Consider the following 27,746-nt stretch of genomic DNA (forward strand, 5'->3'; position numbering starts at 1 on the left):
CTAGTTAATAGAGCTGAATGTCACAATGATTTTATATGATTTTAAACATTTTTATAATTCGATCCATAATAAATCTCGTCTGCTTGACAATAGAATTCTTACGTACAAATGATCTAACCATTAGAGGCACACAGTATTTTTCATTTTGAGTCAATCATATTTACAAATAGTTATTTATGTTGACAATTCTTATCAAATGAATAAAAACAGCAAAGCGGGAAAAGCCATTCCTTTTTCCAGTAATTAATATTTAATGTATATTGATAATTTTTGGAAGAATTTTGTTACTTGATAACTATTTTTGCTTTTTTATAAAGCCCATAAAGTTTTCAGTTGATTATCTTGTAATACTTACAACTGTTTTAAAATTATTTATGATAATATTTTAGCCCCATCTAGAAAATAATATTTAAAAATAATGCTTGGTAATTATAATAATATATTGTATCTAATTTATTATGTAAGTATGCATATATAAAAGAATATTTAAATATTTAATATATCTATTTTTATCTAGACACATATTTTTTATATTGTGATCAATCAATTTTTTTAAATTATATTTTGATAATTCCTATATAAATTTCTATCCATTATCAAATTGTTTAAAATTTTTGCATCATATTTAAAATAAATAAGTTAAAAAATTATTACTCCTTCTTCCCCAACTTCTACGTTTAATGATGATTTCCAAGTTTATCCAGGTTGGCAAGTTTTCCCTCTTATTCTTCTTTTCCATTTTTGATGGTCCTAGGCATCAACAAAGATTCATTTATATCATATCCGCTGCTATAACCTTTATCCACTCATCTTGGGCCTTCCTCTATCCCTACTTCTATCAAGATGCATCTCTTTACCGAGTCATCTTTTGTGCCCAAACCATCTTAGTCTATTTCTTTGCATTACCACTCCAATCATTTCTATACCCATTCTTGCTCACAATTCCTTCTAGTTTTTCTCTCTTGAGATACCCCACACATCCATCTAATCATCCTCATCTCTGTTCTTTCCAATTTGGCTTCCACTTTCATTGTCTATGTTTCACCACGATTAACTAAACAACTCCTCACATAGCTTGCTTAAACTTTCCCCTTTAACTTTAGAGAGATTTTTTTATTTGTTAGAATAGACAACATCTCTGAACTTCTCTCATGCTTGTCTGACCCTTGCAAGAAAACTACATCACCATCTGCATCTAGCATGCAAAACTTTTAATTCTATTAGTAGTTTAAAATGAATATCCATCATTCCAACATTTTGTAGTATCAGAATCTTTGATTAATCATATATTCTAAATATGATAGTAGATTCCTTTATATTATCTAAAATCAATTGTATGTATCTAAATGTTTATTTTATGTTATCTCAAAAAATTTATGGCTTGATTGAAAGAAAGAAATTGTTTGGTATAAATGAAAACCCCAGTATCTATTTACGTGTTTAACCCAAAATGTGGACTGGTTATGATCATAAATATTAATAGTTGATTGGTAGCCCTGCTACATTTTTTTCTCTCCTGTCTCATATTTTAAAAATTATTTTTAGGCACAAGCATTCCTATCATGAGATAATTGAAAAATATAAAAACATACATTAATCATAAATAAATTTCCTTTCCCTAATCCCAGTTCAACCTCATTAAAATAAAAATAGGCCTACACACAGCTTGCAATGCTGTCATAGCTGATCCAATTGATAATACCTCAACTCAAATAATGCTAAACTGAAGATTTTTTAATTTGATGATATATATTTAAAATTAAACTATTACCTGAACTAAGTAGTAGGATTTAAGGTTATAGAAATATGGATTAGAGGTTTAAGTGATATGGGTTAGGTTGAGAATTAACAATGAATTTAGTAAATTTTAATCTTTTTATTAATAATAACTTCTTATATCTGACAAAACGTATATGAACTTAAATAAATCAGCTGTGTTATCTTCTTGAGTTGACCATAATTAGTGCAATTATATTTCCAATCATAGCTATAGCCAGTTCACTTCATTCGGAACTTGTTCTCGTATTATAATAAAACAATATTATTTTCAGCGAACAAAATGAGGTTAATTCTTAGTTTGCATGTAAATGGCCTATACTATAATCGAGCAATAAATAGCAATTAATCTGCATGATTTTGCACTGGTTGCTATGGAAGGGTTATAATAAGCTCGGGTTAACCCTAGATTTTTTTATCATAAGTATTAAACACTCAAAGTGTTAATTTTTTTTGCAAAAACTATATAATGATTGCATATTCAATATAATTTTTTTTTATATTAGATAACAATAACATTTAACAATTTTTTTTTTATATATAATACCATTATTTAAATCCTCAAAAAGTACATTTTTAATTAAAAAATAAAAAATATGTATTAAAAAAACTTCTATTCTGCAAAAAAATATAAATTTTTTCAAACAAAATATAAGATCAAATTACGTTAAATTAAAATTTAGATGATATTGATGGTAGTAAAACTTGGCTTGGCTTGACACTATTTTTTCGAGTTTGGACCATTTACTAACCAAATTAAAAAATCGATTATATATATTCTTTAAATATAGAAATTTGTTTTAATATCTTTTAATTATATACTATACGATAAAACTTTTAGTTCCAATCAGGGAGATAATGGAATTTGATGGAACACTATCGGATCGGGTATTTTGGGAATCAAATTTTTTTTTTACAACATGATTGATCAAATTAAAATATAGCATTTGTATACTTTGTTAAATTAATGTTTATAAAATACGAATTAAAGATATTCTTAAATTTGCATCATTTTCATGGTAGATTAGCTTAAACTTTCTATTATAAATCTTTTATTTAAAATATATTTTAACACAATTATATGATGCCAAAAAATTACATTTTTAAATTTAATTTATTCTATAATTATTTTCTGACCTTTAATTTTATTAGGTGAAGCAAAAGATGTATTAACAATCGCGTTACTAAACTCGGCAAAATTTTGTAACGATAAATTTTATTTTATTTGGTTTATTATTCTACCAATTTTAATGCAATTGCTTAAATTATGGATAAGATGTCGTTTGTAAGCAATTCTTAGGTCTGGCCAGGTTGAAATTTAGTTTTTTAAATTTTCCCGACCCGTTTCTTTAAACAAAACCTAGCCCGATATACTTTATGGATTATAACTCATAGATTTTATAAAAATTATATACAGAAATAACTAGTTAATGCTAGCCTACATTTTACAATTGTCGCTTGTTTGAAATTTTCTCACTTGTAGGCTTTGTAAAGACCAAAATATTCTTAACCACATTATCAAAAATTGTTCAATTCATGTCTTACGGTATTTTAAATTTTCTTTTAAATCAAATTTGAGCCCTCCAAATTTAATTTTTTTTAACCCACGTCTAGCTTAAATTTACTTATTTTTGAGCCAGACCTGGCCTGAATTTTTATTCTATCCTTAAACTCTAGTCAGACCTGATTTTTTTAAAAAGATTAAAAGCACTCGACTCAAGCCGGCCTGCAGGGCTACGGTACAATACAGATACTTTTTAACAAAACCTATATAAATTGATATCGAGGGAATTGAAAAATTAGATCAAGGTATTAAATTGCATAAAAGGACCCTTAAAAAATCGTAAAACAAAGCTCAACCCATTACACCCTTAGAATTTGCTAGACCCTAAGAATGTTGGTGTCAAGTAAAATTACAAAATACTCTTTTACGAGCGCTTTCTGTAACTTTTAAAGGCATGAAATATAGATCGGGTACAAAACATAGTTGTTTTTGCCGAAACAGGAACGCAAAAATGCTTTTGTTCCTGGTTCTCGGACAAAAGCTCTTCCTTCCCTCGAAATTGTGACGACAATTCGTAGTATAAAATTAAGCAAACTAATTTCATCGAGGTTTGCTTTTTGGATTCACCCTCTTCGCTCTGCCCTCTATATCATTTTAATATGAAAAGTTTTAGTGTACATTAGTTTACAATATTTTTTTTTCCACAACCTTTTACCTTCATCATTCCCATTTCTTGATTACCTACCTACCTTTTTTGTCAACTCGATCAAATTATTAATCAATAAATATTTTATACTCCAATCAGAATTTCGAAGAAATTGTTTGGATATTTTGACAACACTCTAAACGGGGACTTATTTATGGACGAACCAACCAATCCCGGTTATTTTATTGCCGGGATGGTTTCGGCTCTTATTAAGCTTGAGTTATAGAATTCATTAGAATTTCGAATTCCAAAATCCATATCCTGCTTAGCAAGCCTGGTGGATTTGCGATTTCAATTTTAAAAATCCCAACAACCAAGATATATTTTTTTATGAAAAGAATCAATGATTGCATTTTAAATAACGCTTTTGTTAAATAGAAACTGCCCTATACTCAGCAAATCTATCTTTGTCACCACTAAAGATGGTAATAGTCTTCCAATCAGCCGACGCGAAATGTCTTGAAAGAGCTCTTTATTTCATAACTTAGTTTGGTTATTTTGCACGCTATTTCATCTTCTGCAGACATTGACACTGGAGCGTTCATCTCCACTATTGGTATAAAAAATTCAGTTATCTCTAACCCAAATTTTAACATTCGCAAACACTCAGCCACCCCATCATATCCTTCCGCCCAATCGCGACGGATTATAATTTTTAGGAAACTCGCAAAAGCCTAATTGGGAAATTTGCCATCAGAAAAGAACTAAATTCCTCCTTAAGCAACATCTTTTTCCTTTAAATGATAACCTTGATAGCGGCACTATCCCACCTAGTAAGGGATTTATAATATCAACACTGCCGCTAACTTAAAATAATACTCCTATTCCACGTTTGAACATTGTAGAGATATCTTTTTAATCAGTTCATCGTTCAATAAGGCTAAGATTATTGAGCACTTGTGCGATCTTATGGAGTAGCTGACCCTTCCCAAAAGCGTTCTGTTTTTCCTTTTTTCACCCGAATAGAAGACTTGTATTTATTTTGTACGAATGGAAAAACTTCGTAAATAGGACTTAAGATAGACTTGTGTATTTAAGCTCCAATATTTTAAGATTCTCGAATATTATTAAATAATTTCCAGACACAAATTAATTCATAAATTTTACGCTCTATTTATAAACGATGATTTGATTATCTTTGTATATCTTGTAAACTAGATTGTCCATTATGTAGCGTTTAGACGACTCACATATGTCCCGTGGATGCTTTGTGTTTCCTTCAAAACATTTCACGTAAACATTACTAGCGTAAAATTTTTATAAAAAAGAAAACATCCTTAACAAGTAAGACGAGGATCACTCCCCTAATCTAACCCAAATCTCGTAAATCTTCAAAAAATATTTCCTTTATTGCTTCTGGCGAGAAAGTTTAAATGCCAAGCAGCCACGGAGCCAACACCTGAAAAACGGGACTGGACCGGTGGTCTGGTTGAACTACAATTCAATTCGGTCTTTTCCGGATCGGTTCGAACCAAAAACGGGATCGTGACATTCACTCTCCCATTTCCTTCCACGCATTTCTTTCGTTTTTTGTGGAGTAATGTAGCCAACTCGTGGTCAAAGCTCTTATAATATCATTTTTACATCCATCAAAAATATCCGTTTTTCGCTCTTTATTCATTTTTTCTAATCGCGACAATTTTTACGACATTCGGGAGATTCAAAAATTTATTTCCGTCCTAATTATTTATTCAAATTTTTTTTAAGCATAATAATACAAATCAATAATACGTTTTGATTGATGTTTATCGACATCTCGACTGTGTGATAAAGGATGTCGATCTTAATCATCTATTACCAATACCATCCATATAGATAAACATAAATTTACATAAATATTTCGTTTATATGTCGTTATAATATAAATACTTGTTATATTTTCTTCCTCCTAATTTATCTTTGTGTTTTCTGTGTATATAATACCACTGGGCCATTTTATAAACGCTTTTTTTTAAAGCCATTATTCCCCCCCCTCTTCCATTTCCCATTCCTTTCTCCATTCCCATGTTGAATATTATTATTTTTTTAAAAAAATATATATATAATAAAAAAAACACCATTTCTGAAATATATTATAATTTGTCGATAATTTTTTTTAAAAAATAATTTATTATCCCTAAGTTTCCTCTTCTATCTTTATGGACATGTAAATAATACAAAAAACCGTGATTATTTTATTACAATAAAATACTGAAAAAAAAACTTAAAAATTTCGGTAGAATAAATGATACCAAAAACAAAAAATTTATATGAATAATTTTGGTAGTTATATAATTATCAATGTTTTAAGGTGCCTTAAAAAAATTATCTTGGTGTATCGGAAGTTTTGCCAAATCATAAACATCCATTCCTTTTAATATTGTTGTATGAGAGACCCTCAAAACCCCATTTGTAAGTTTAGTTTAGTGTGTTGTTAAACGGCTAACTCGATATTTCATCCAGAAAAATATAGCCTGAAGATTTAGCTCATAGAAGGAACAAAGGTCTTGACATATATTGTCGAAATCCCCAGGGCTTAGGCGATATCTTTCTAGCTAAAATATTGAGTTAGCCATTTTAAAAAATGGACTCAAACCAAGGCCGTTTAACAACACTAGTTTAGTCCCCATTTGAAAAATAGAAATCCTGTCCCTAACGTGGCCTTGTAAATTTGATTTTTGATTGGCCAAATCCTGGTTTCGAAAAACGAATTTAGCTTCTAGCCAGATGGGTATCGGTTAGGACAGCTCGGTGTCTTAGTTAGCGATCTGCGCAGGCCCCAATTTTTCGGTCCCGAAAAGTCGGAAATTTAAAAAAATTTATTGGCGCCATGTTTATTGTGAGAGTTTTAAAATATATCGATATATCCCGCCAATTTGAGAGTGATATCATATTTAAGAATAAGCCCGGCCCGAGTTTTTTTTTTAAATATTAGGGCCGACCCAACCCTTTTAAGAGTTTACACATCTCTAATCTTAGTCATATCATTCATTATTATGCCTTAATGGAAAAACATTTTGGTGGAAAAGATAAACTTGTAATTATATACTCATCCTTAGGGTTTATATAATATACTATTATCAATGAATGACAGATAATAATACCAAGACTGACAATGCATTCGTTGAAAGTGTACATCGATGAAAACAGCTGGGGACTCCATTTTAATTACTCGTATCATTATTAAAAAATTTTAAACCAGAGGCCAATTTATTTCTATGTCTGACGCAAACTTTATTTGATCATCGTGATAACAAGGAAGCAAGTTGTCAACTTAATTAGTTTTTAACATGATAATAATTAGTATTTGGGTTACCAAAATGGCGGGTCCAGCTGATTCGCATTCAACGACGCTTTCAAGTACATTATTAGGAATGCGTCGTCAATCTAGGTATCATTATGTGTCATTGACTATTAAATATTTTTTATGTATATTTATTATTCGCATGACAGTTTAATAATTAATATGAATAAAATGTATTTTATAATAAATAATATGATTGATGATGCGACAATAAATGAAAACGTTTATATAAGCTTGACGAAATCGTGAAATTCGCGTTGCGTTGAAATGTAAAAATTAGTGATTGACAGGATGCCCTTCTTTAAAACGAAATTAGGGAGCACCACATATAACTACCCGTGTACATTATAATTTTATTTTTGGAGGATTTGGGAAGGAAAGCTAAATTAATTGCCTTGTCTTCGGCCTCGACAGTTCAAATAACTGAATTGCCTTGTCTTCGGTCTCGACAGTTCAGATAACTGAATTGCCTTATCTTCGGTCTCGACAGTTCAAATAACTGAATTGCCTTGTCTTCGGTCTCGACAGTTCAGATAACTGAATTGCCTTATCTTCGGTCTCGACAGTTCAAATAACTGAATTGCCTTGTCTTCGGTCTCGACAGTTCAGATAACTGAATTGCCTTATCTTCGGTCTCGACAGTTTAAATAACTGAATTGCCTTGTCTTCGGCCTCGACAGTTCAAATAACGCGACCATTACAAGCGGTATTGTTAAACGGCTCTATTTGAGCCGATTTTTAAAAACGGCTAACTCAATATTTTAGTTTCCACATTTCGGTAATAGATGTCAAAACCCCATCTGCGAGCTAAATATTTGGATCATATTTTTCTGGATTTAATATTGAGTTAGCCATTTTTAAAAATCGGCTGAGTCGTTTAATGGCACTAATTACGAGGTATCGCATTCATTAATAATAATAATACGGGGTTTAAATGCGTTTTCTTTAGGGAGAATTATTTTTTAAAGACAGGCAAAATAATATTTTTTACAGTTAAACTAAATCATTAGACCCAATTCTCTTCGTTGTTTTTTTTCTCTAAAAGGCGGCGATATCGGTGGCTAGATCGTAAATTAAATTTTTCGTTTAATCACCCTCTCGAGAATTTTACTGACCAAATTTACTCCTTATTTTTCGACAACATTGATAATTAGCCCTCGATGACCTTGGGCTAAAATTAACTTCTTTTAGCTGTCGTTATTAGTTTTATATTTTTTTCATAAATGACACCCAACGTCGTAAATTATCTATCCTTATATGCAAATAGAATAATTAATTTTTAATTGGCAGCTGTGGCTTAGAAGATTAGTTACATTGACGGTAGCGATGAGAGCCCGTGTTCGATCTACGATGGGACCATTTGTTTTTATGAAACCTACCTTAAAATTTTATGGGTATCATTAAAGGGTTACCCTGTAGCGCCAATTCGCAGCCAAGTATATAAAAATACAGCAGATTTTGTATACTTCGCCACTAATTCGTGCTTATAGAGTAAGATCAATAAGTATATTAAAAAAAAAGAGTTTTTGGTCCTTTTTTTTTAAATTAAATTTCTATGTTTTCCCACGCTATATATCATTACCCGTTCCCTTTTACTCAATGCCACTCACCATCATGCCATCCCCGGTGTTAGATCGGGGAAAAAAATTGTAGTTACATCAATGGCATATAACAAACCTAGACTGACGATTCATTCATTAAAAGTGTACATTAATGCAAATCATGGTTGCAGTAATCATTAAAATTTTAAACGAGCGTCTAATTTATTCCTATATCTGATCTGATCATCGAGATAATTAAAGAAGCAAGTTATCGATTTAATAGTAGTTTTTTAGCATGAGAATAATTACTATGTCGGTTATCAAAATGGCGGATCCAGCTGATTGGCTTTTAACGAAGCTTAAAAATGCATTTTAATGAACGAATCGTCAGTCTAGGTGATGTATGTGTCATTGAGTTACATAGTTACATGATTGCAAAATGATATTTAAATGTTTGTGTTTTACTGTTCGAAGCCTTAATTTTTATATCATACCATACCGTACTATATCATATTACGTTGATTTAAAAAGTATATATGTTTGACTGTCTACTGGTATATTGAGACACATAAAAATCGTGAATATTAAACATTAATAGAAGTTTTTGAAAATAAAATTATCGTTTCAACTTGATTTATTCTTTCGTACCAATTCTAAGCTTTCCCAATCAATACTGCCAGCCAAGCCCCAAGCTCCCTACAAAAATGGACCTTTTAAATTAACATAAAAATGAGTAGTAGTATTAATAGATACTTTCACCTTCTTTTTTAATGATTTATTAATGAAATTAATCATTTTTCATCGCGTAGCTTTTAGACATCACGTATTTTTATTATATCCCATTTTTTAATAAAATAATAAATATAATTAAAACAGTCTCACATTTTTCGTGTGTTGTCACGCGAGCTAAGGTACCCTCTAAAATTCTTTAAAATAAATATAAGAATTTATCTTATTGCTAAGTGCCTTTTCCCTTCATATTTCTGAAAAACCTTTAACGTGTCTTAGGTCTTGAAATTGATGCAATTAAAGTATTTAGATATTTGCAATCAAATGGTGCTTATAAAACGATTAGTCTTTATCCAACAATTAATAAATATATATAATATATTCCATTTTAATATAAAATAAAATATTTTGCGAAATAAATATCGACAGGTAATTAAAGCCATAGAGGGTCCTTTTTTAAAAAAAAAATTGAAATAAAAATATAATTTTAAAAATTGAAGATTGATAAATAATCACGGTCTTAATATTTGGTAGAAAAAAAAGGTACAATTAAAACATCTAACAGAAGAAATGATTTCTTAATTTTATTTCTAAAAATTCTTCTCTTTAAAGATTAGTTGGATTAGGTAGAGCGTTGTTTATAAGAAGTGTTGCCTAATCGGCTGAAATTCCCTTCACGGGCTAAAAAAAAGAATAAGTCAAATCTTGCTTCCACTTTACCTAATGTTGAGTCAAGGAAACCTCTAGGCTGACGTGTTAGTTTTCGGCTAATAACTCGGTTCAGCTGTTGTTGAAATCGACTAAAAATTGATCAACATACCAACACTATATTAATATCAATTGGTACTAGAATGATTTATTTTGATATTTTTAGTTTTTCAAATGGTAAATTTAGAAATATTTCTGATTGTTCAATTGTAACTCGATTAAATTATTTTCCTACGCGTTTTTATAAACTAATTTCTTACGCTTTCGTTTTAATTGTAAATGTAAATTTATAAAGTTTTTGTTGTTTTTTGTAATATAATTTTTTTTATGGTATTGATTTTTTAATTATGAATTTTCCCAACGAATTACTTTTGTACGCCGTTAGAAGGAAACATTGGAAAAAAGGTAACAATACTCTTTACACCCCACCTACCTCCACAAATTTATATAAAATATAATAATTAACTCACACCATATTTATGCTGCGCATTTGAATACACGGATTAAAACAACGACTATAAAAGTTATTTGAATAGATAATAGTCCCACTAGTATCGTTAACGGCCCGATTAAGATTTCAGCTAAAATAACATTATGCAAGCCTGAAGATTTTTCTCATAGCTGGCAGAAATGCTTGGTCTCGATGCTTATACAATATTATTTTAGCTAAAATCTTAATCTCTCGTGTTTTTAACAACACTCCCTTGCAATGACCTATTCTGACTTGGTTTTATCTCGGTATATATTTTTTAATTTTTAATATATTGATTTTCCAATGCCCCAATTATATATTTTTTTTTATTTAAAAATAATATTATCCTTCATTGGATTCATAATTTTCCTGTAGAAATCTTATAATATTTTTGCGTTATAATTTCCGTAATTTTTGTTCAGATTGAACTAGTTGTTAAACGACTCGATTTTTAGAAATGGATATCTCAATATTTTATCCCAAAAGAAAAAATTTTGCGCTAGCCTGAAAATCTTGGCCATAGATTGGCAGGGCATCTATTATCGAAATATTGAGGCTTAAGCAACTTTAAGCCGTTTAGCAACACCAGATCGAACCATCAATTATCATTTTGCTGAATTGGACTTTCACAAAGCTGACTGAACCTCAATTGGGTCTTCTGAATTAGTCTGATTGGATCGAGTAGCTATGGGAAAATATTTCGGGCTGGGCCGAACCTTAAAATAATTTAATGGAATCTAATGCTAGACTCTAGTTGCATCGAAGTTACTGTTTTTAAAATTTAGGCGAAACACGTTGTGTATAAGGGAACGTTACCTCAATTTATAATTGATAAAACTTGAAATTTAAGCCGAATATCGATAATTGCGTTATGCATGATTGACTAAAAAACATTTAAATTTTTTACAGTGGAAAATGTGTTTTTTTATCATACCGAAAGTAACAAAAGATAATTTTAAAACTTTATCGTATACATTTATAAAATAAAGCTTTTAAAATATTAATAAACGAATTTTAAGAATGTTTTAACCCTATTTTTTTAATCCGACAATTTTTCAGAAGCATAAAACATGGATTAAATATAATTCTGAAAGATATTTATAAAGTTAGTGGGCTAGGTCATGGTTGGTCATAGGATAGTTGGTCCTATTAATTATTGCGTAATTATTTTTTATTTTGATTAAAACAAATGCGAACAATTTTCAACTTAATCTTAAATTTTAATTTTTTTACAAAGAATTTCAAAATTCTAATTTTATTACTACGTATTTTAATATTATCGATATACTTGATACTTCAAAGCCTCCGATATTATGGCAATATCAAAAAATTTGATTTTAATACCTCTATTTTTACGTGTGGTCCATCAGTGCCCCAACCCCAACGTACCCATAATATGGCATGGCATGGTTAGGCCAAAATCAGATTCGATTTTTCTAAAAAGTGTGGTTTATAAAATGTATATTAACTATTTCGAATAGCCTATATTTTTAGAGTTCGGAAGATGTTTTGCATATTTACTGAGATTGGTCAATTATTGTTGAATTTATTCAGGTTTAAACGAAAGATGGTCCAACCATACCTCATCTCCCCTACTCTTCGTATCGGATTGGTGGTATTTTTGAATTGGTATAATTGATACTAAATAATTAATTATGGCATTCATTGCTCCTTCCATATTTAACTCGTCGGCTATTAACCCACATTTTTTCGCTAGCATTTGACATATAATACGAGGTTTCGCTTTCGAAACTTTAGTCGCGATATAGATACATATTTTGTGTTATATTGTATCGTAATGTAATGGGTAATTCGCGCAAAAGATATTTTGTCTTTAAAGAAAGACAAAAAAAATATATATTTGTCACCAAAAAAAAATCATTAAAAAAATAAGAAATAATTTTTATTTTTATCCTCATAAAAAAAAATATATATATACATAAATTTTAGGTTCCGATGGGTCGGCTGTCGTTTTTTAATATTGTCATTCAAAAAAATATCTTCAAATTATGAAATTTATAATATTTATTCTTTATGCCCAATAGTTAATCCAAAAATAAGTTTCTCTCTTGTCACGAATTAATGCCACTAAGAAGCTACTTGGCACCATCTCTTATATATACTTTTACGTATATCATAACATAATTATAAAAAAAATATAAAAATATTGGATTAATATTTATAATAATAATGCATATTATTAAAAACGATTCATTTTATTTTTATTGTAAACGAGATTTTTCGTAAAAATTTTGGTATAATTATGAAAAAGATAAAATAAATTATATTTCTTTTTATTTTCCCCTTGTTTTTTTTTTAAAAATTTTTATTGTGGTAATATAATGAATGCTGTTATTTATTTTTGGAAATTTTCAAACTGAACACACCCCCCCCCCCTTCTTTCCATCCTTTAAAGTTTTCTCAAATATTATCTAGTTTAGAAATGGTAACCTCACCGATTAACCCATGTCCAAATATTAAAGTGATAATATTCTTAAATGCCGTCTTATACTAAAATCACATATTTTCATCAAAAAAAAAAATTAAATAAATTTTGTTTTTAATAAGCCATTTTTTTCGATGATGAATATTTTTGGTACTTAAAAATAAATCTATACTTTTAAATGTTTATTTATTTTATTTTATGGCTTCAAATGCAGATTAATTTTTAAAATTTGCTATTTTTTTTAAAAAAAAATTCGCGCGTTTCGTTAAATATTTTAAATGGTTGAAAGTTCATTTGGATTTTGGAAAAGACTTTCTTTATAAAATTTGATGTTTGGCGGTTTATACGAACAATCATTCCTTGCGCAACACTGGCATTTATCTACGATCGTAAATGCGGTAACTCCAACTCATTAGAATTCAGCAAGATTTGTATACATAGTTGACATTTATGGAATCTTGCGTTAACTGGGCCAACATACGGTCCAGAATGGCTCGATTTGATAAAAGCGACTGTTTGGCGAAGTGTCTTATAAAAGATTTTTTGCGTCGATTCGCTCACGTTCGTCATCGTATGGATCACCCTTTGCCGCAATACGCCGATTTTCATCTTGGCAATACCCAAAAACATCTTTTTGAGGATTACGATTCTTACTTCGAAGAAATATCCTATTTTGAGCGCGATCATGGCTCGAATGTGTCCTCCAAACGCGTTTTTTTCGGCCAACGAGAAGTTAGGAATGTATCGCTAATTATTCTTTCTCCGGGTTCTAACTATATTAGACCTACTCGCGAAAAATCTTGCCAAAGTTATGAAATATATCATTATAATTTTTTTTATGACGAGACAAATTAATTGCTAAGTTTACATATGAAATGGTAGATATCACCTAGAAATTTTTTTTTGTTACGAAATTCACCGTATTTCTAATTTATAATTATTTAATCAGTAATAAATAATATCGATATTAAATACAAAATTGGTCAATATTTTTTTGACGAGTTAAAAATTAAAATTTGATCAGTAAATACCTCTAGAAATATGCAGATTTAATAGCATAATCCATCCATGTATCTACGCCCTTACTATATTAGATGATTAATCAATTAATGTTATTATATTATATTATCATAATGAGAGAATAGTTATTAAATAATAATTTTTATAACTGATAATGAAATTAGTTGGTGATAAAGTTCATCAATTTGAAGTACTTTTGTTTAATTTCTCATACCAACTGATGCTTAGAGGATTGTATTTGTTGCCATTTACAGGACAAAAAAATATTTTTTGACAATCCATTGACTAGATGATTTATATATAATTTGTCTAAACTGCAAAGGCTAAAGGTTCAATTTCTCTTCTTACACTATGTTAAAATTAAAGTACTGGAATTAATAAGTAATATAAATTAATATGCAATTATATTCCGTTTAATCTAACGATAAACCGTTTATTATTATTTATAAAAATAATTAGAGTAAGATAATCCCCAAATTGGCGTATTTATATTTATATATCAAAAATCTTAGAATTATGTATAATTATAATAATGAATTAATTATAAATAATTATATCCAAATTTTACCGGTGATAAAATATTGTAGAAAAAACATGGTTATGCCGAAAAATCAAATAATACATGTAAAAAAATGCATATTTATTGGTAAACCATTAAAATACTAAACTTAAAATATATGAATATTTTTTTAAAATGCTTGCTTGTTCTCGCAATTCACTTTAAACAATTAATTAATGCCAAAAAAGTCTGAATTTTTATCAGAAAATTAACTTTTACCTAGATATTTTTGAAAAAAAAATTGTCAGATCTTCGATTCACCACTCGTCTTTATACGCCGCAGAGTTTTAACTAGAAACTTTTTGGCGATAACAACCAGATCTTTAACTTTATATCACCTCTACACTTCCGAAAATATCTGTTCCGCTTGGTTTTGTTAGACGGCTCGATTTGAGTCCTTTTTAAAAGCGGCTAGCTCAACATTATAGCCAGAAAAATATTATGCAAGCCTAGAGATTTTGCTGGTTCTGCTTTATACGCTATTATTTTATATTTTAATAGCTCTCTTATCGAAATTTTTTTTTAAGTGCGTTATACATTTATCACTTTAAAAATGAAAAAGTTAATTAAATTAATTTTATTATACATTTTAGTTTCGCTACCTTTTTTATTCTCCATTATATAATATAAATATAATAATGTATATATATTTTTTTTAAATTTTTCAAAAATTCTTTCAACATGATGTGGTATTTTTTTTTTTTTATTACTCAAAAGGATTTTATTAAAATTAAATAGAAACGAATTTTTAAATATTTGGCTTCTCCTAGTTTTATCTTTGTCGATTCCGATCCCATTTAACGCTAGCGCATAATTAATAATAGATGTTAGAGATAGATTGTAACAATTACGTTAAACAAAACGTTTTAAAAATTATTAAGAGTAAAAAAAAATAAACGCATATATTTGTGGATACAAAAGATGAAATGGATTTTATAATTAACTTTTTTTATCATTACATTAAATAACGTAAGCTCGCATCAAAGGAACGTTACGTTTTTATGCTCTCCTATATTTCCAAGTCTAATCCCATATACTAAATAAATAAAAAAATTTTATTTTGCCTTATTTTCACACATATTCGCGATCAAAGAAGTGCTTCGTATCTCTTATTTAGCATTAATGTTAATTTCAAAAAAGAAAATATATATATATGGGAAATTGATAATTTATTTTAATTAATTATTAGCCAGAAGCTATTAAAAAAGACTTTCAAAAAAAATATTTGATTGATTTTTGTCAGAATTGTGCCGCTTGTAAAGGTGGAATGAGGTTATCAAATTTTTAAAGAATGAAATATGGTTTTATTATGAATGATCGAAATTAAATAAACTTTTAGCACTGCACCCATATAGATTTTTTTTTGCGAATCCTTAGGATTCGCCATTTTTATTAGAAATTTTTACCCGCTTAAATAACTAAATTCATTCGTGAATAGCTTTTTATTTTAAAAATTCCACTATTATTATTATCATAGGGGAGAAGAAGTTGTACAATATATTACGCAATCTTTTTTATGCTATAACAGTAAAAATGGGATGTCATTGGATTATAATTAATGACATTAATACGAGCCTAGAGTGACGATTAATTTATTTAATGTACACATACATTAAAGTCAGCTGTAGTCATTGTCATTGAAAGTATACATATACATTAAAGTCAGCTGTAGTCAATGTCATTGAAAGTATACATACATTAAAGTCAGCTGTAGTCAATGTCGTTGCCTACTTTAAATAGTCACCAAAATACCTTTCATATTTCGACAATGCACTTCGATGATGAATGGCATTGGATATAGGAGTAAAAATGCGCGCTTCTAGAGTTGTTTACGAGCCGGGTCGAACAAATCTAGCCGACTCATTTTAGTCTCGGATAACGAAATTCGCGCCGAAATAACTTTTTACGATCGATTCTCTAAATGAATCGGGTAATATGGCTCAAACCCAATTAACAACACTACACACTTTTCGAATGTACCCGAACTTTATGACCGATACTTTTAAAACCCCGATACATTGTAAATGATGAGATTTCTATTTTTAAAAGCTCAAAAACTGTCACATATCTTATTAGCGTGCGATAATTCTTTGTACTTACAAATTTGTTAAGAAAAATAACAAACAACACTACACACTTTTCAAATGTACCCGAACTTTATGACCGATACTTTTAAAACCCCGATACATTGTAAATGATGAGATTTCTAATACTTTTAAAACCCCGATACATTGTAAATGATGAGATTTCTATTTTTAAAAGCTCAAAAACTGTCACATATCTTATTAGCGTGCGATAATTCTTTGTACTTACAAATTTGTTAAGAAAAATAACAAACAACACTACACACTTTTCAAATGTACCCGAACTTTATGGCCAATACTTTTAAAACCCTGATACATTGTAAATGATGAGATTTCTATTTTTAAAAGCTCAAAAACTGTCACATATCTTATTAGCGTGCGATAATTCTTTGTACTTACAAATTTGTTAAGAAAAATAACAAACAACACTACACACTTTTCAAATGTACCCGAACTTTATGGCCAATACTTTTAAAACCCTGATACATTGTAAATGATGAGATTTCTGTTTTTAAAAGCTCAAAAACTGTCACATATCTTATTAGCGTGCGATAATTCTTTGTACTTACAAATTTGTTAAGAAAAATAACAAACAACACTACACACTTTTCAAATGTACCCGAACTTTATGGCCGATACTTTTAAAACCCCGATACATTGTAAATGATGAGATTTCTATTTTTAAAAGCTCAAAAACTGTCACATATCTTATTAGCGTGCGATAATTCTTTGTACTTACAAATTTGTTAAGTAAAATAACATTTTTTTTGTGTTTAAATGATATAATTATATACAAATTATTATAATTATCAATAAATTATTCACTTTTAAATATAATTTTTTTTGGCATCTTGATATTTTCAATTCAACAGACTCCCCTTTTTTACTTAAAGATAAATAATTTTTACGCAATATTTACATACCCATCTGGCGGAGATCTAAAAGGGGTGTATAATCTTAATTCCACCAGGGAAACGACCTTTTGCGAATTTCTTCTTTACGTGGCATAAATTTTTTTTTAATATTATTTATTCGTAAATATTATGCGCTCGAATCACTTTATTTAAAAAAAAATTGAACTCGTTAACAGGTGATTTCTTAGGGTCAGCTGACTCATGGAAATTTTCGAGATTTTTTTGCCCAGTTCGGCTCGCGCTGATTTTCTATATAAATTAATTCAGCTATAAATAGTAGCGTTAACTTTTGGGTTGGGTCATTCCGTGAAATCAACAAAAAACGACATTTTAAGACGACCTTCTTTAAAATGAAGCGAACATCGCGTGACGCTTATTCGAGATCTAAAACTTGGTTAAATCGAGCGCCCATTATATAATAGTAATACCCTAAAAATAGATTAAAACTATGGGATTTAAGGACTTCTAAATAATAATTCGTGATTGACATTAAGGAACGATATACTCTATTCTCGACTTTAGAGGAGTACACATCATATTTTTATCTGGTTAAATTAAATTAATGCTCTAAAATATGAACATCTTAACTAACCATCATGTCGAATTTCATTTATTTTAAAGGGGGTCGCCCGAAACATTTGTTGATTTTGCGTGGAATCATTCTTTTATTAATTTTTATAAAATAATTATTTTAACCCTTCATTGATATCACGCGCAAAAATCCAATCATTTTTAGCCAAATTTCAAAAAAAAAAAATTTTTTTGTCTCGATTAGATAATGTATTTGTATAGTAATATAGATTGCAAAAAATTATTTTTTAACCATTTTCCCATTTGACCCCAAATTCTATTACAAACGTTTTTTATATTCGCCAGAAAGTTGTGCTGAACTTGTGGATCCTTCAATAACTTTTATGGAAAAAAAGCAATCTTTTAGATATTAATGATTATAGTGTCAAATATATTTGATACAATGTCATCAGCCAAATGAATAAATTAAATAACAATTATGTTTAGATTTAGAGCAACTGATGGTATATTGCTTTTTCTAATTAGTTTATAAAATCTTTAAGCAGCACATACACAGCACATGTGCATCCTTATCGCTTTTTGAACCTTCACTTCCTTATATAATCGAATGTTGAAATATTAGCCTAAATTTTTAACCATCTTTTACAATATTATCTAATTGACAATAAATGGTTTTTTTTTTAAAATTAAAAGTTATTTGCAAAAAAAAGGTAATAAATTTATACTTACGTTATAACCTTTATTTATATAATTTGTTCAGATGTTGTTAATTAAATTTCTCTATATTTATCTAAAAAAAATTACTGCCAATAAATTTATGGTTATCAAATATAGTTTGTTTATTAATTAATAGGGGTTTTGAAAACAGCTCTTTTTTTAGAACTAATTTTTGAGATTGACATGAAGTATTAATTATGATATATAATTGAGGGGTCATTATCTAATTGATCGACATCTGTCATTCCTTTCCTCACATCTACAAATTTTTCCCTAGTAACATTCATGTTTTTAAATATAGGCAGCAAAATTAGTCATTTACCAATGAAGCCAAATATTTCTTTTACATCAAACAAAAAAAATTGAATTGAAATTTTTAGATATAATTAGGGGACAGATTTTTGAGGGCGATCCTAACCGATATCATATCTCACTTTCTATTCGGTAAACATACTAATCGTTTTAATTTTTAATTCATACATCTACGCATCTCATATACTTCTTAATATTATAACATCTACAATTTAACAACATAAATCATTTTATTAAATGTATTAGAATGATCAGTTGTTTATTAAATTCGTGAATCTAAAAGAATTGATAAATCACTTATTTATGCAACTACATTAATCTATTTACTACATAATACAGATATATTAATCAATTACTAAATAAATATTTTAATTAATAATTAAAGTGAATTTTGATATTATTTATAAAAATAAATGTTTTTTTTTCAAAATTTTTATAACATCTCACTTTTCTAAATATACAATTTCTTAAAAATTTATACTCCATTTTACCGGATCGGTAAATTTGATATTATCTGCCAATAACCGATATCTTAAAAGAGATGAAATATCGGCCCGATTCGATGACAAATATCGGTGCTTCCCTAGATATAATATCCGGGCCGATACTAAAAATTTGACCTGTATTGTGATGCATATGTTATACAACTAACCTTTGTATCTTTTCGGCGAATTACTATATAATATATTATATTTAATTTACCTTTTTGATATTACTCATTACATAATGGCCCAGATTTTTTTTTCATTGGCCTTTTTATTTAATATCATAACAGTAACTTATCTACCATTTTTTTCTTCTAATAGCTCGAGTCTGCTGTGTGCGAAGTGAATCATAAAAGATTTTATGTTACATATAAATAATATAGGTTTTAAATTTTTTTTTTTTTTCAAAAAAGTTCATAAATTACAATTACCTTTTTTAATTTTAACATTATTATGATATAAAAAAAAATTTTTTTTATCGATGTATAATATATGTATCATGATAACATTTTTATACTCTAAAATTTTTTTTAATATATAAATTATTTTATAATGTAGGCTTGTGTTAAAAACAATTTTTTTTTTGTCATATTTATGATTATATGCCTTAGAGGGTTAAAAAAAACAAATTACATTGTACTAATCATTCATAGAATTTAAAAAAAACATTTTTACGCGAAAAAAACAAATCTTTTAAAAAAATATAATATATTCTAAACCCGATTCGGATTTTAAAAAAATTACTTTTACCCTAACTCTGTTTTTTTTTTTTTTTTTTGTTTTTTAAAAATTATTTAAAATATTATTAGCAAATGAAATGCTAATAAAAAAAGATATCCATTAAATGTTTTTCCAATCAAAAACTCTTTTTTTTCACCCCTAATTTCAAATTTTTTCCAACTTATCTTTCCTTCATCCCTTGAGGACATTCAACTTCAAAACGAAAATAAAATCGGGGGTCTAATGGCTGGAAGCCTTGTGAGCGAAAACCTGGGGAGTCTCTTAACCAATGAACAACTAAGAGTGACTTTAGGTTGTAGACTAAGGTGAGGCCTAGTTCGCCCTCATCATTGCATGAACTGCCATCTTCTAGTAAATGCTAAGGGAAGGCTTGGCCCCAATTGCATCAAAAACCAAACATCGTACTCTTCAATAAACAAATTAATAAGCCTCTCCTATTGAATAAGGCTCGCATACCTAGAACCCTGCAACCTCACAGATGACTGCCTAAGACCCGACGGTCTAACCACTACCCCTGGCCATGGGCACTCAAGCAGAGACTAATCAAATACAAAAGCTTCAGCAATTTTATGGGCAGTTAGCTCCTATACTATACCTTTTAGTTTTTTTAAAAAATTTATCTCACAAAATTAAATCGAAAACATTTGATCCTAATCCTCAGGCAGAACAAACAACAAATCAATATTTCTTAAATTTAACTATTGTTCCTTTTTAGGAACTCAATTATGTTTTTCTTAAAATTAAATATATTCTTTTTTTAAAACATTTTTATAGATAATCGTTAATAAATAGAATTTATATTTATTTAAAAAATTTAATCATTTTTACCAGTCGTGTTTCTTGCAAGATTACCAAAAAAAAGCATTTTATATTATAATATTGTTTTTGATTAAATTTAAGAATCATTTAATTATAATAAGTGCTGTAAAGTAACTTTAATTCAAAAAAGTAACGGCTTAACCTTTTTTGGAACGCTATTCGTTGCCTTCTAGAGGGAACGAACGAGTAACGGTAACGTATTTTTTTGAGTAACGTTAACAAAAAGGCAATCCTATATTATTATTTTCTGTTATTTTTTTTATTGAATACAAATAAATATATTTTATTCATAATTTCATTATAATAATAAATTACTAAATGGAACCGAAATTCAATTTATTTGTATAACGTTTAAAAAAAAACAATCATATTTTTAAAAGATAGAGTAGCCACTGCAACAAGAAATGGATTTCTAACGAATCACATTTAGGTGGCGTTGTTATTCGGCTCGATTTCATCAATTTTTAAAACTAGCTAAATTACTCAAGCTTGTAATTTTTGGCCTCTGATGGCAGGAAAATCTTTGGCGAAATTTCGAGGCTTAGATAATAATATTTTGGCTAAAATCATGACATCTGTTTTTTATAAATCGAGCCATTGAACAACTATACTCAGCTATAAAAATTGTTGTTCAAATTTTAAAATGAAATGATTTCATAGATAAAAAAATACACATGTAAAAGTTAGTTAGTTTTATTTGAATATAAATTATTTCTTTTTTTTTATGACATTGATTCAAATATTGATGGTTAATAAAAAATCAATATAAATTTCCGGTCGGTTTCATATCGGATCGGCACAGCGCTAACCTGGTAAAAAGGCATTTACGGTCTGGAATTTTATAATATTGGAAAATTTTTCCCAAAATCGGGTCTAATAGCCACCGCCGATTCATGATTCTTAATACTAAATACACATGAAAAAATAATGTTTATCATTTTTTTTAGGTGATAGTAATGAAAACGATATAACTAGCTTTTTCGAATGCCCGGTTTGTTTCGACTACGTTCTCCCTCCCATTTATCAATGCCGGAGTGGACATCTGGTTTGTTCTTTGTGCCGGCTCAATCTAAAATGCTGTCCAACTTGCCGGGGACCTTTAGGTAAACAAAAATTTAAATTAAACTACTATGATTAGTGTTTTCATCGAATTTAAAAAATCTCTTTTTTTAAAAAATCTAGGTATTTAAATGTTTTTGAAGATTCTTAGGCTTTAAAAGCGATTTAAGAATTATATACTCCTTTTAAAGTGAAACTCATATTTTTTTTTAAATTACAGGCAACATCAGGAATTTGGCGATGGAGAAGGTTGCAAGCACGATCCTATTCCCTTGTAAATATAACAATTCGGGCTGCAACAAATCCCTGTCCCACACCGAAAAAGTTGAACACGAGGAAATTTGCGAATTTCGGTTTAATTTTTAAAAAAATAAATGGAATTTAGATTATATACATACTATTCAATAAAAACAAATTTATCTAACCCACCCGCGATAATTGGAATAAAGTAAGAGATAATTTAAGAGTTCGAAACGACTTATTTTTCGTAAATATTAGAGACATGTCGGAAGATGGAATCTCTAGTTATCTTGAAATTTGAGATCCGGATACATTTATAAAAAGAAATTCAGGTGCCGATAACAGTGAATCTTGGTCGGAATTCCCATAAAATCTTAATCCATTGCATCTCTAGTTGACTGAATTATTAAAATACGTAGTTATTTAATACGAATTTTTTTAAAAGAAAATATCGGAGCGCTTAAAAGAGGAAAAAACTTTTATCCTCTAAATTAATTTATATTTGTTTAACCTTAGGCCTTACGTATGCCCTTGCCCAGGGGCTTCCTGTAAATGGCAAGGCTCCCTCGAACAAGTCATGTCCCATCTGCTCGTTTCCCACAAAACAATCACCACCCTTCAAGGTTAATTTACATTATAAAATGTATATATCAAATATTTGAATTTTGATTAGTCTTTGTACTTCTCGATTAGGTTTCACTAATTTTGTCATCCAATTGTCAACTTTAAGATAGTTAAGATTATTTTGGGCACTAAATAAAAATGTTCACCGTTTATTTATTCTAAACATATATATAATTAAAGGTGAAGACATAGTCTTCTTAGCCACCGACATAAATCTGCCTGGAAACGTAGACTGGGTCATGATGCAGAGCTGTTTCGGCCATCATTTTATCTTGGTCTTGGAAAAGCAGGAACGCCTGGCCACACCCGCCCCTACCCCATCAGCCCTTTCATCCACGCCCTCTAACAATTTACCATCATCTAACCTGACCCCCTCCTCTCTCGATCATCAGGGATCGGCAGATGGGGGAGGAGGTGGCTCTGGGGGTCATGCTGGCCACGCCATGGGTGTATCATTGAACCGTACTCCCCTTCAACAGTTTTACGCCGTAGTTCAGCTGATTGGATCCCGAAAGCAAGCCGAAAACTTTGCTTACAAGTCATACATTTATTTTTATCATTTATAAATTATTGCTTGAGAATTGGGATCGTATTCGTAAAAAATTTCCGAAATCGCTATTCGATTTGAGTTAATATCGCATAGGATCTATATTTGAATATTCTTAAAATATCTATTTCGATTCTAATCTTATCTCCACCAGATACATACAAATTTTAGGCTCCACCAAATTTAACAATGTTGTTATCTTGCAATTACAATAAATGTTGTTTTGAGGGGGATGTTTGATTGATATAGGATTAGATAATAAATTAAGTATTATGACCAAGTCTCAGAGACAGATACGTTTAAATCATTTGGAGAATATTAGTACCTCTATACCTTCAAAAATAGGAATCGAATCAATGGAATTATTCGTATCGGTTAAATCGAATCATCCACTATTCGTTATTCGTACGAATAATAAAAAGATTATTTTCGATTCGATAAAAAAATCATATTAAAGTCCGGATTAGCCCTGATTTCAATTTTTTTTTAATCTCAAGCCCGTGATTTTCGGGAAAATTTTGATTTTTTTTTACGGGTCTGCTTGGAAACTTTAAAATTTCATCATGAATAAAATCGGCCTGACACTGGTTTTTAAAACGAAATTGCGACACGATATTTTTTGGGCCTCACCTATAAGTCTGCATTTTATATAGGGTCAGGCTTAAATATAAATTTAATTATTTCAATTTACTCTTATTTTAAATAATATAACATTTTGATACTATTAATATTAATTCATTTAATTTAAATAATCAAACATTGTTAAACATTTAAAATGAATTTTTATTTTCAAAAAAAAATTCGTATATTTTATCAACAATTGAAACTGACATCATTTATTTATATACATGATATATTATATTGAATAATAAATCCTTACTTTAGAAGGAAAATTAAGCTGGGTTGTTGTTAAACATGGATAATTATTTTATTATACTGGTTGTTATATAGCGCAAATTTTTATATGTCGCATTCATTTTTAATTAACACAATTTATATTAACTTCACTTAATAATTTCATTAGATTTTTTTTATATATATAGAATAAATTTATTATAGTTTTTTAGTTAAAACTAAAAAAAGTTTTAAATCTTTTTGTTAAATCTTGTCTAACTTCCTGCCAACCTTAACAGTTGTTGAAGCTACTTATTTTTTGAAACTATTAATTTTCATTTGAAAAAATAAATAAATCAGAGTTGCACCCATATAAATCCGGTATCGGCCGGATATTACCGATATCGGACTAAGAAGAAATAGGAAATGTTTGATTTTTAAAAGTAAAATATGAATGCACGCATTCAATAAACAGTGTGGTGGAGCATGATATTTTACTCTTAAACACTTTTCTTTTCTAATCTATTTAGAAATTTATTTTCTTAGAAATTCGTGCCTTAATAGGTCTATTCATAAACAATTTTTTTTTAGAAGATTTTATTATTTTGGGTAGCGTAGTTAATTGATGGAGTTCTTCCGACCACGACTATAATTCTCAGGCTACCCGACCAAAACCTCGATGGCCGAACCGATTTATTACCTAAATCGAATCAATTTAAGCTACTAGCGCCAATATTTTTTCGCAATAAAAACGGACCGGGCCTGAAATTTTTTTAAAAATATTCGAATCGGACCATATATTTTAAAACCAAATTCGCCATTATTGGCTATAAAAATCCAAAAATAAATAAAATATATTTTAAAAAAATCCGGGCCGGAACCCTGGTAGGGGCCGAAAATAATTTTTGAAAAAAAATCCGGGCCGGGCCGTATAAATGGTACCTCTCTGCAGGTCTCTGTTGGTAGCCATATATATTTTGGGTACAAATAAAAATTAAATTGTTATCAAGATCCAATAACGGGGCATATAAACGTATTCCCCATTTAATCAATCGAATAATTTTTATCGCTCGGGGTCAAAGTTATTCGATCAAAAACTCGACTTGAGTCTTTTTTTTTAGTCGACTAAATTTAGCCGTTTAAAAACATTAATTTTTTGGCATCGATAAAATTGAAAGTAATTTTTAAAAAAATAATATGCTGAATAGACTCGAGCTCAACGGTAACGGACGGCGCCTAACATGGGAGGCCAGACCCAGAAGCGTGCATGAGGGCATAGCTAACGCTATAGCAAAGTGCGATTGCCTCGTTTTCGAATCGGGCGTGGCATCGCTCTTCGCCGAAAATGGAAATCTCGCCATCAACGTCACTATAACATCCGCCAATGGTTCCGCTAATATCTTAGCCGGCCCAAACTCGCCGCCCCAGAAATAATACGAAGAAAGAAAAGGAAAGGAAACGTCGATATTTTTTATTTGTTGCGAATTAATAGAAGTCATGTTTTTGTAGTATTATACCATTTCATTAAACAATATATTATGATTTCTATATTTAAAACTGTACGTATTATGTTTATAATTACAGACTCATTACGATAAATAATGTATAACAATATAAAAGTTAGTTTGTGTCTACCATTTAGAAATGTTACTATGTTACTACTAACCATCCTATGATACTAATGAATATATTTAAAGCTTGTTTCTGATTTATATCATATGGCTGCAGCCAGACCCTAATTCAAAGTGTTCCCCATAGGTTAAATAACGCAAGTATTATTTGTCAACAAATACCCCCCTTATTTTTAGTTGCAATATACATTTTCTATTAATATTTGAATTATAAATTTTGTAAAAAAAATGTTGAATAACTAAATTTAATTCGAATCTAAAAAAAAAAGTTTGTTATAATTATAATTCTTATGACAAATTTTGTATAAAAAAATAAATTTGATATAATATATTTTTTTTGTAAATTTATACTCATTATATTTTTACATTTTTATCGACACGATATGATATGAATAAATATAGTTTAGTGTTAGGTTGATGTTTAAACATTTACCCGATATTAGTATTTAATATTTACTCAAGTTAAGAGTTAATATTGGTTAGTTTGTCTTTTTTTGAACTAATTGTAACACGTAGGATTGAGATCTAGCAAAAAAATTATAAGGCTATTATGACTCGGATTTAATCCTGACTTAGTAAAACAAATCTGAAATTCAAGCTCGTGAACAGCATTACCGAGTAGTTTATGCATTAGAAAGATTTAGGTTAGGTTGGAAGAGAAATCAGGTGTTACCATTCATGATTTGACTCAAGTCGGCCAGGGGTGCTTTCCAGCTCATAGAAGTTTGGGGGTGGCTAGAAATGGGTTTAGACTAAAATATATTGTGTTGGGCCAATAGAAAATAGCTTTTTCATTTATTAAATTAAAATGATAAATACCGTTTATCTGGAATTAGTCCAAGCAATTAGTGATATTTAACTTTATAAAAAATAATATAAAATTATAAAAAAATAGATAATTGGGAGAGGCTACGGGGTTGGCCGAAATTTTAGCCTACTTGCAGGGTACTACCTATGACTAATTTCTAAATTTAAATTATTTTTTTTTAAATTACGATTAAAATTTTTTCAAATATATTTTGTTTAGATTTGATTTTTTAACTTATATTTTTATTTAATAGGTTATATTAACTTAAATAAATAGTGGGCTCAGGTTTAGCAATAAAATCAAAACAAATTACTGCATTAGAAAGGACAGACAAAATTAATTTATCCTTACTTTTATAAATATAAATAAAAAAATTTAAGCAGCCACAAGTTACAACTGAGATATAAACCATTCCCCTTTTTAGTGTTTGCAACGGTCCGGTCCGGTCTTATTAGACTTTTCGGTCCTATGGGACGGTCCCGTCCAACAACACGGTCCGGTCCGACCGAAGACCAATTTAAGAATATAAAAGTTTACTATAAATTGCTTTATAGTTAATGTGTATGTACATGAACATATAAAATATGATTATTTAATGCCTAACACTTTATAATATCTAATTCATTGTTTACTTTTTATATTCTTCCGTTTCATTA

General features: G+C 29.0%; 1 protein-coding gene across 1 annotated transcript; it reads left to right on the top strand.

The window, feature by feature from the left end:
- Nucleotides 1-26,561, top strand: LOC135927401 (E3 ubiquitin-protein ligase SIAH1A-like). Its single transcript, XM_065463370.1, has 6 exons — nt 1-239; nt 22,295-22,450; nt 22,627-22,759; nt 23,163-23,269; nt 23,451-23,808; nt 25,860-26,561. The coding sequence occupies exons 1-6, from the start codon at nt 197-199 to the stop codon at nt 26,083-26,085; spliced, it is 1,023 nt and encodes a 340-aa protein (XP_065319442.1). The 5' UTR covers nt 1-196; the 3' UTR covers nt 26,086-26,561.
- Nucleotides 26,562-27,746: the final 1,185 nt, after the last annotated feature.

Source organism: Gordionus sp. m RMFG-2023, chromosome 3, assembly GCF_954871325.1.
Source record: "Gordionus sp. m RMFG-2023 chromosome 3, tfGorSpeb1-WG-v2, whole genome shotgun sequence".
In the NCBI taxonomy this organism is placed as follows: domain Eukaryota; kingdom Metazoa; phylum Nematomorpha; class Gordioida; order Chordodea; family Parachordodidae; genus Gordionus; species Gordionus sp. m RMFG-2023.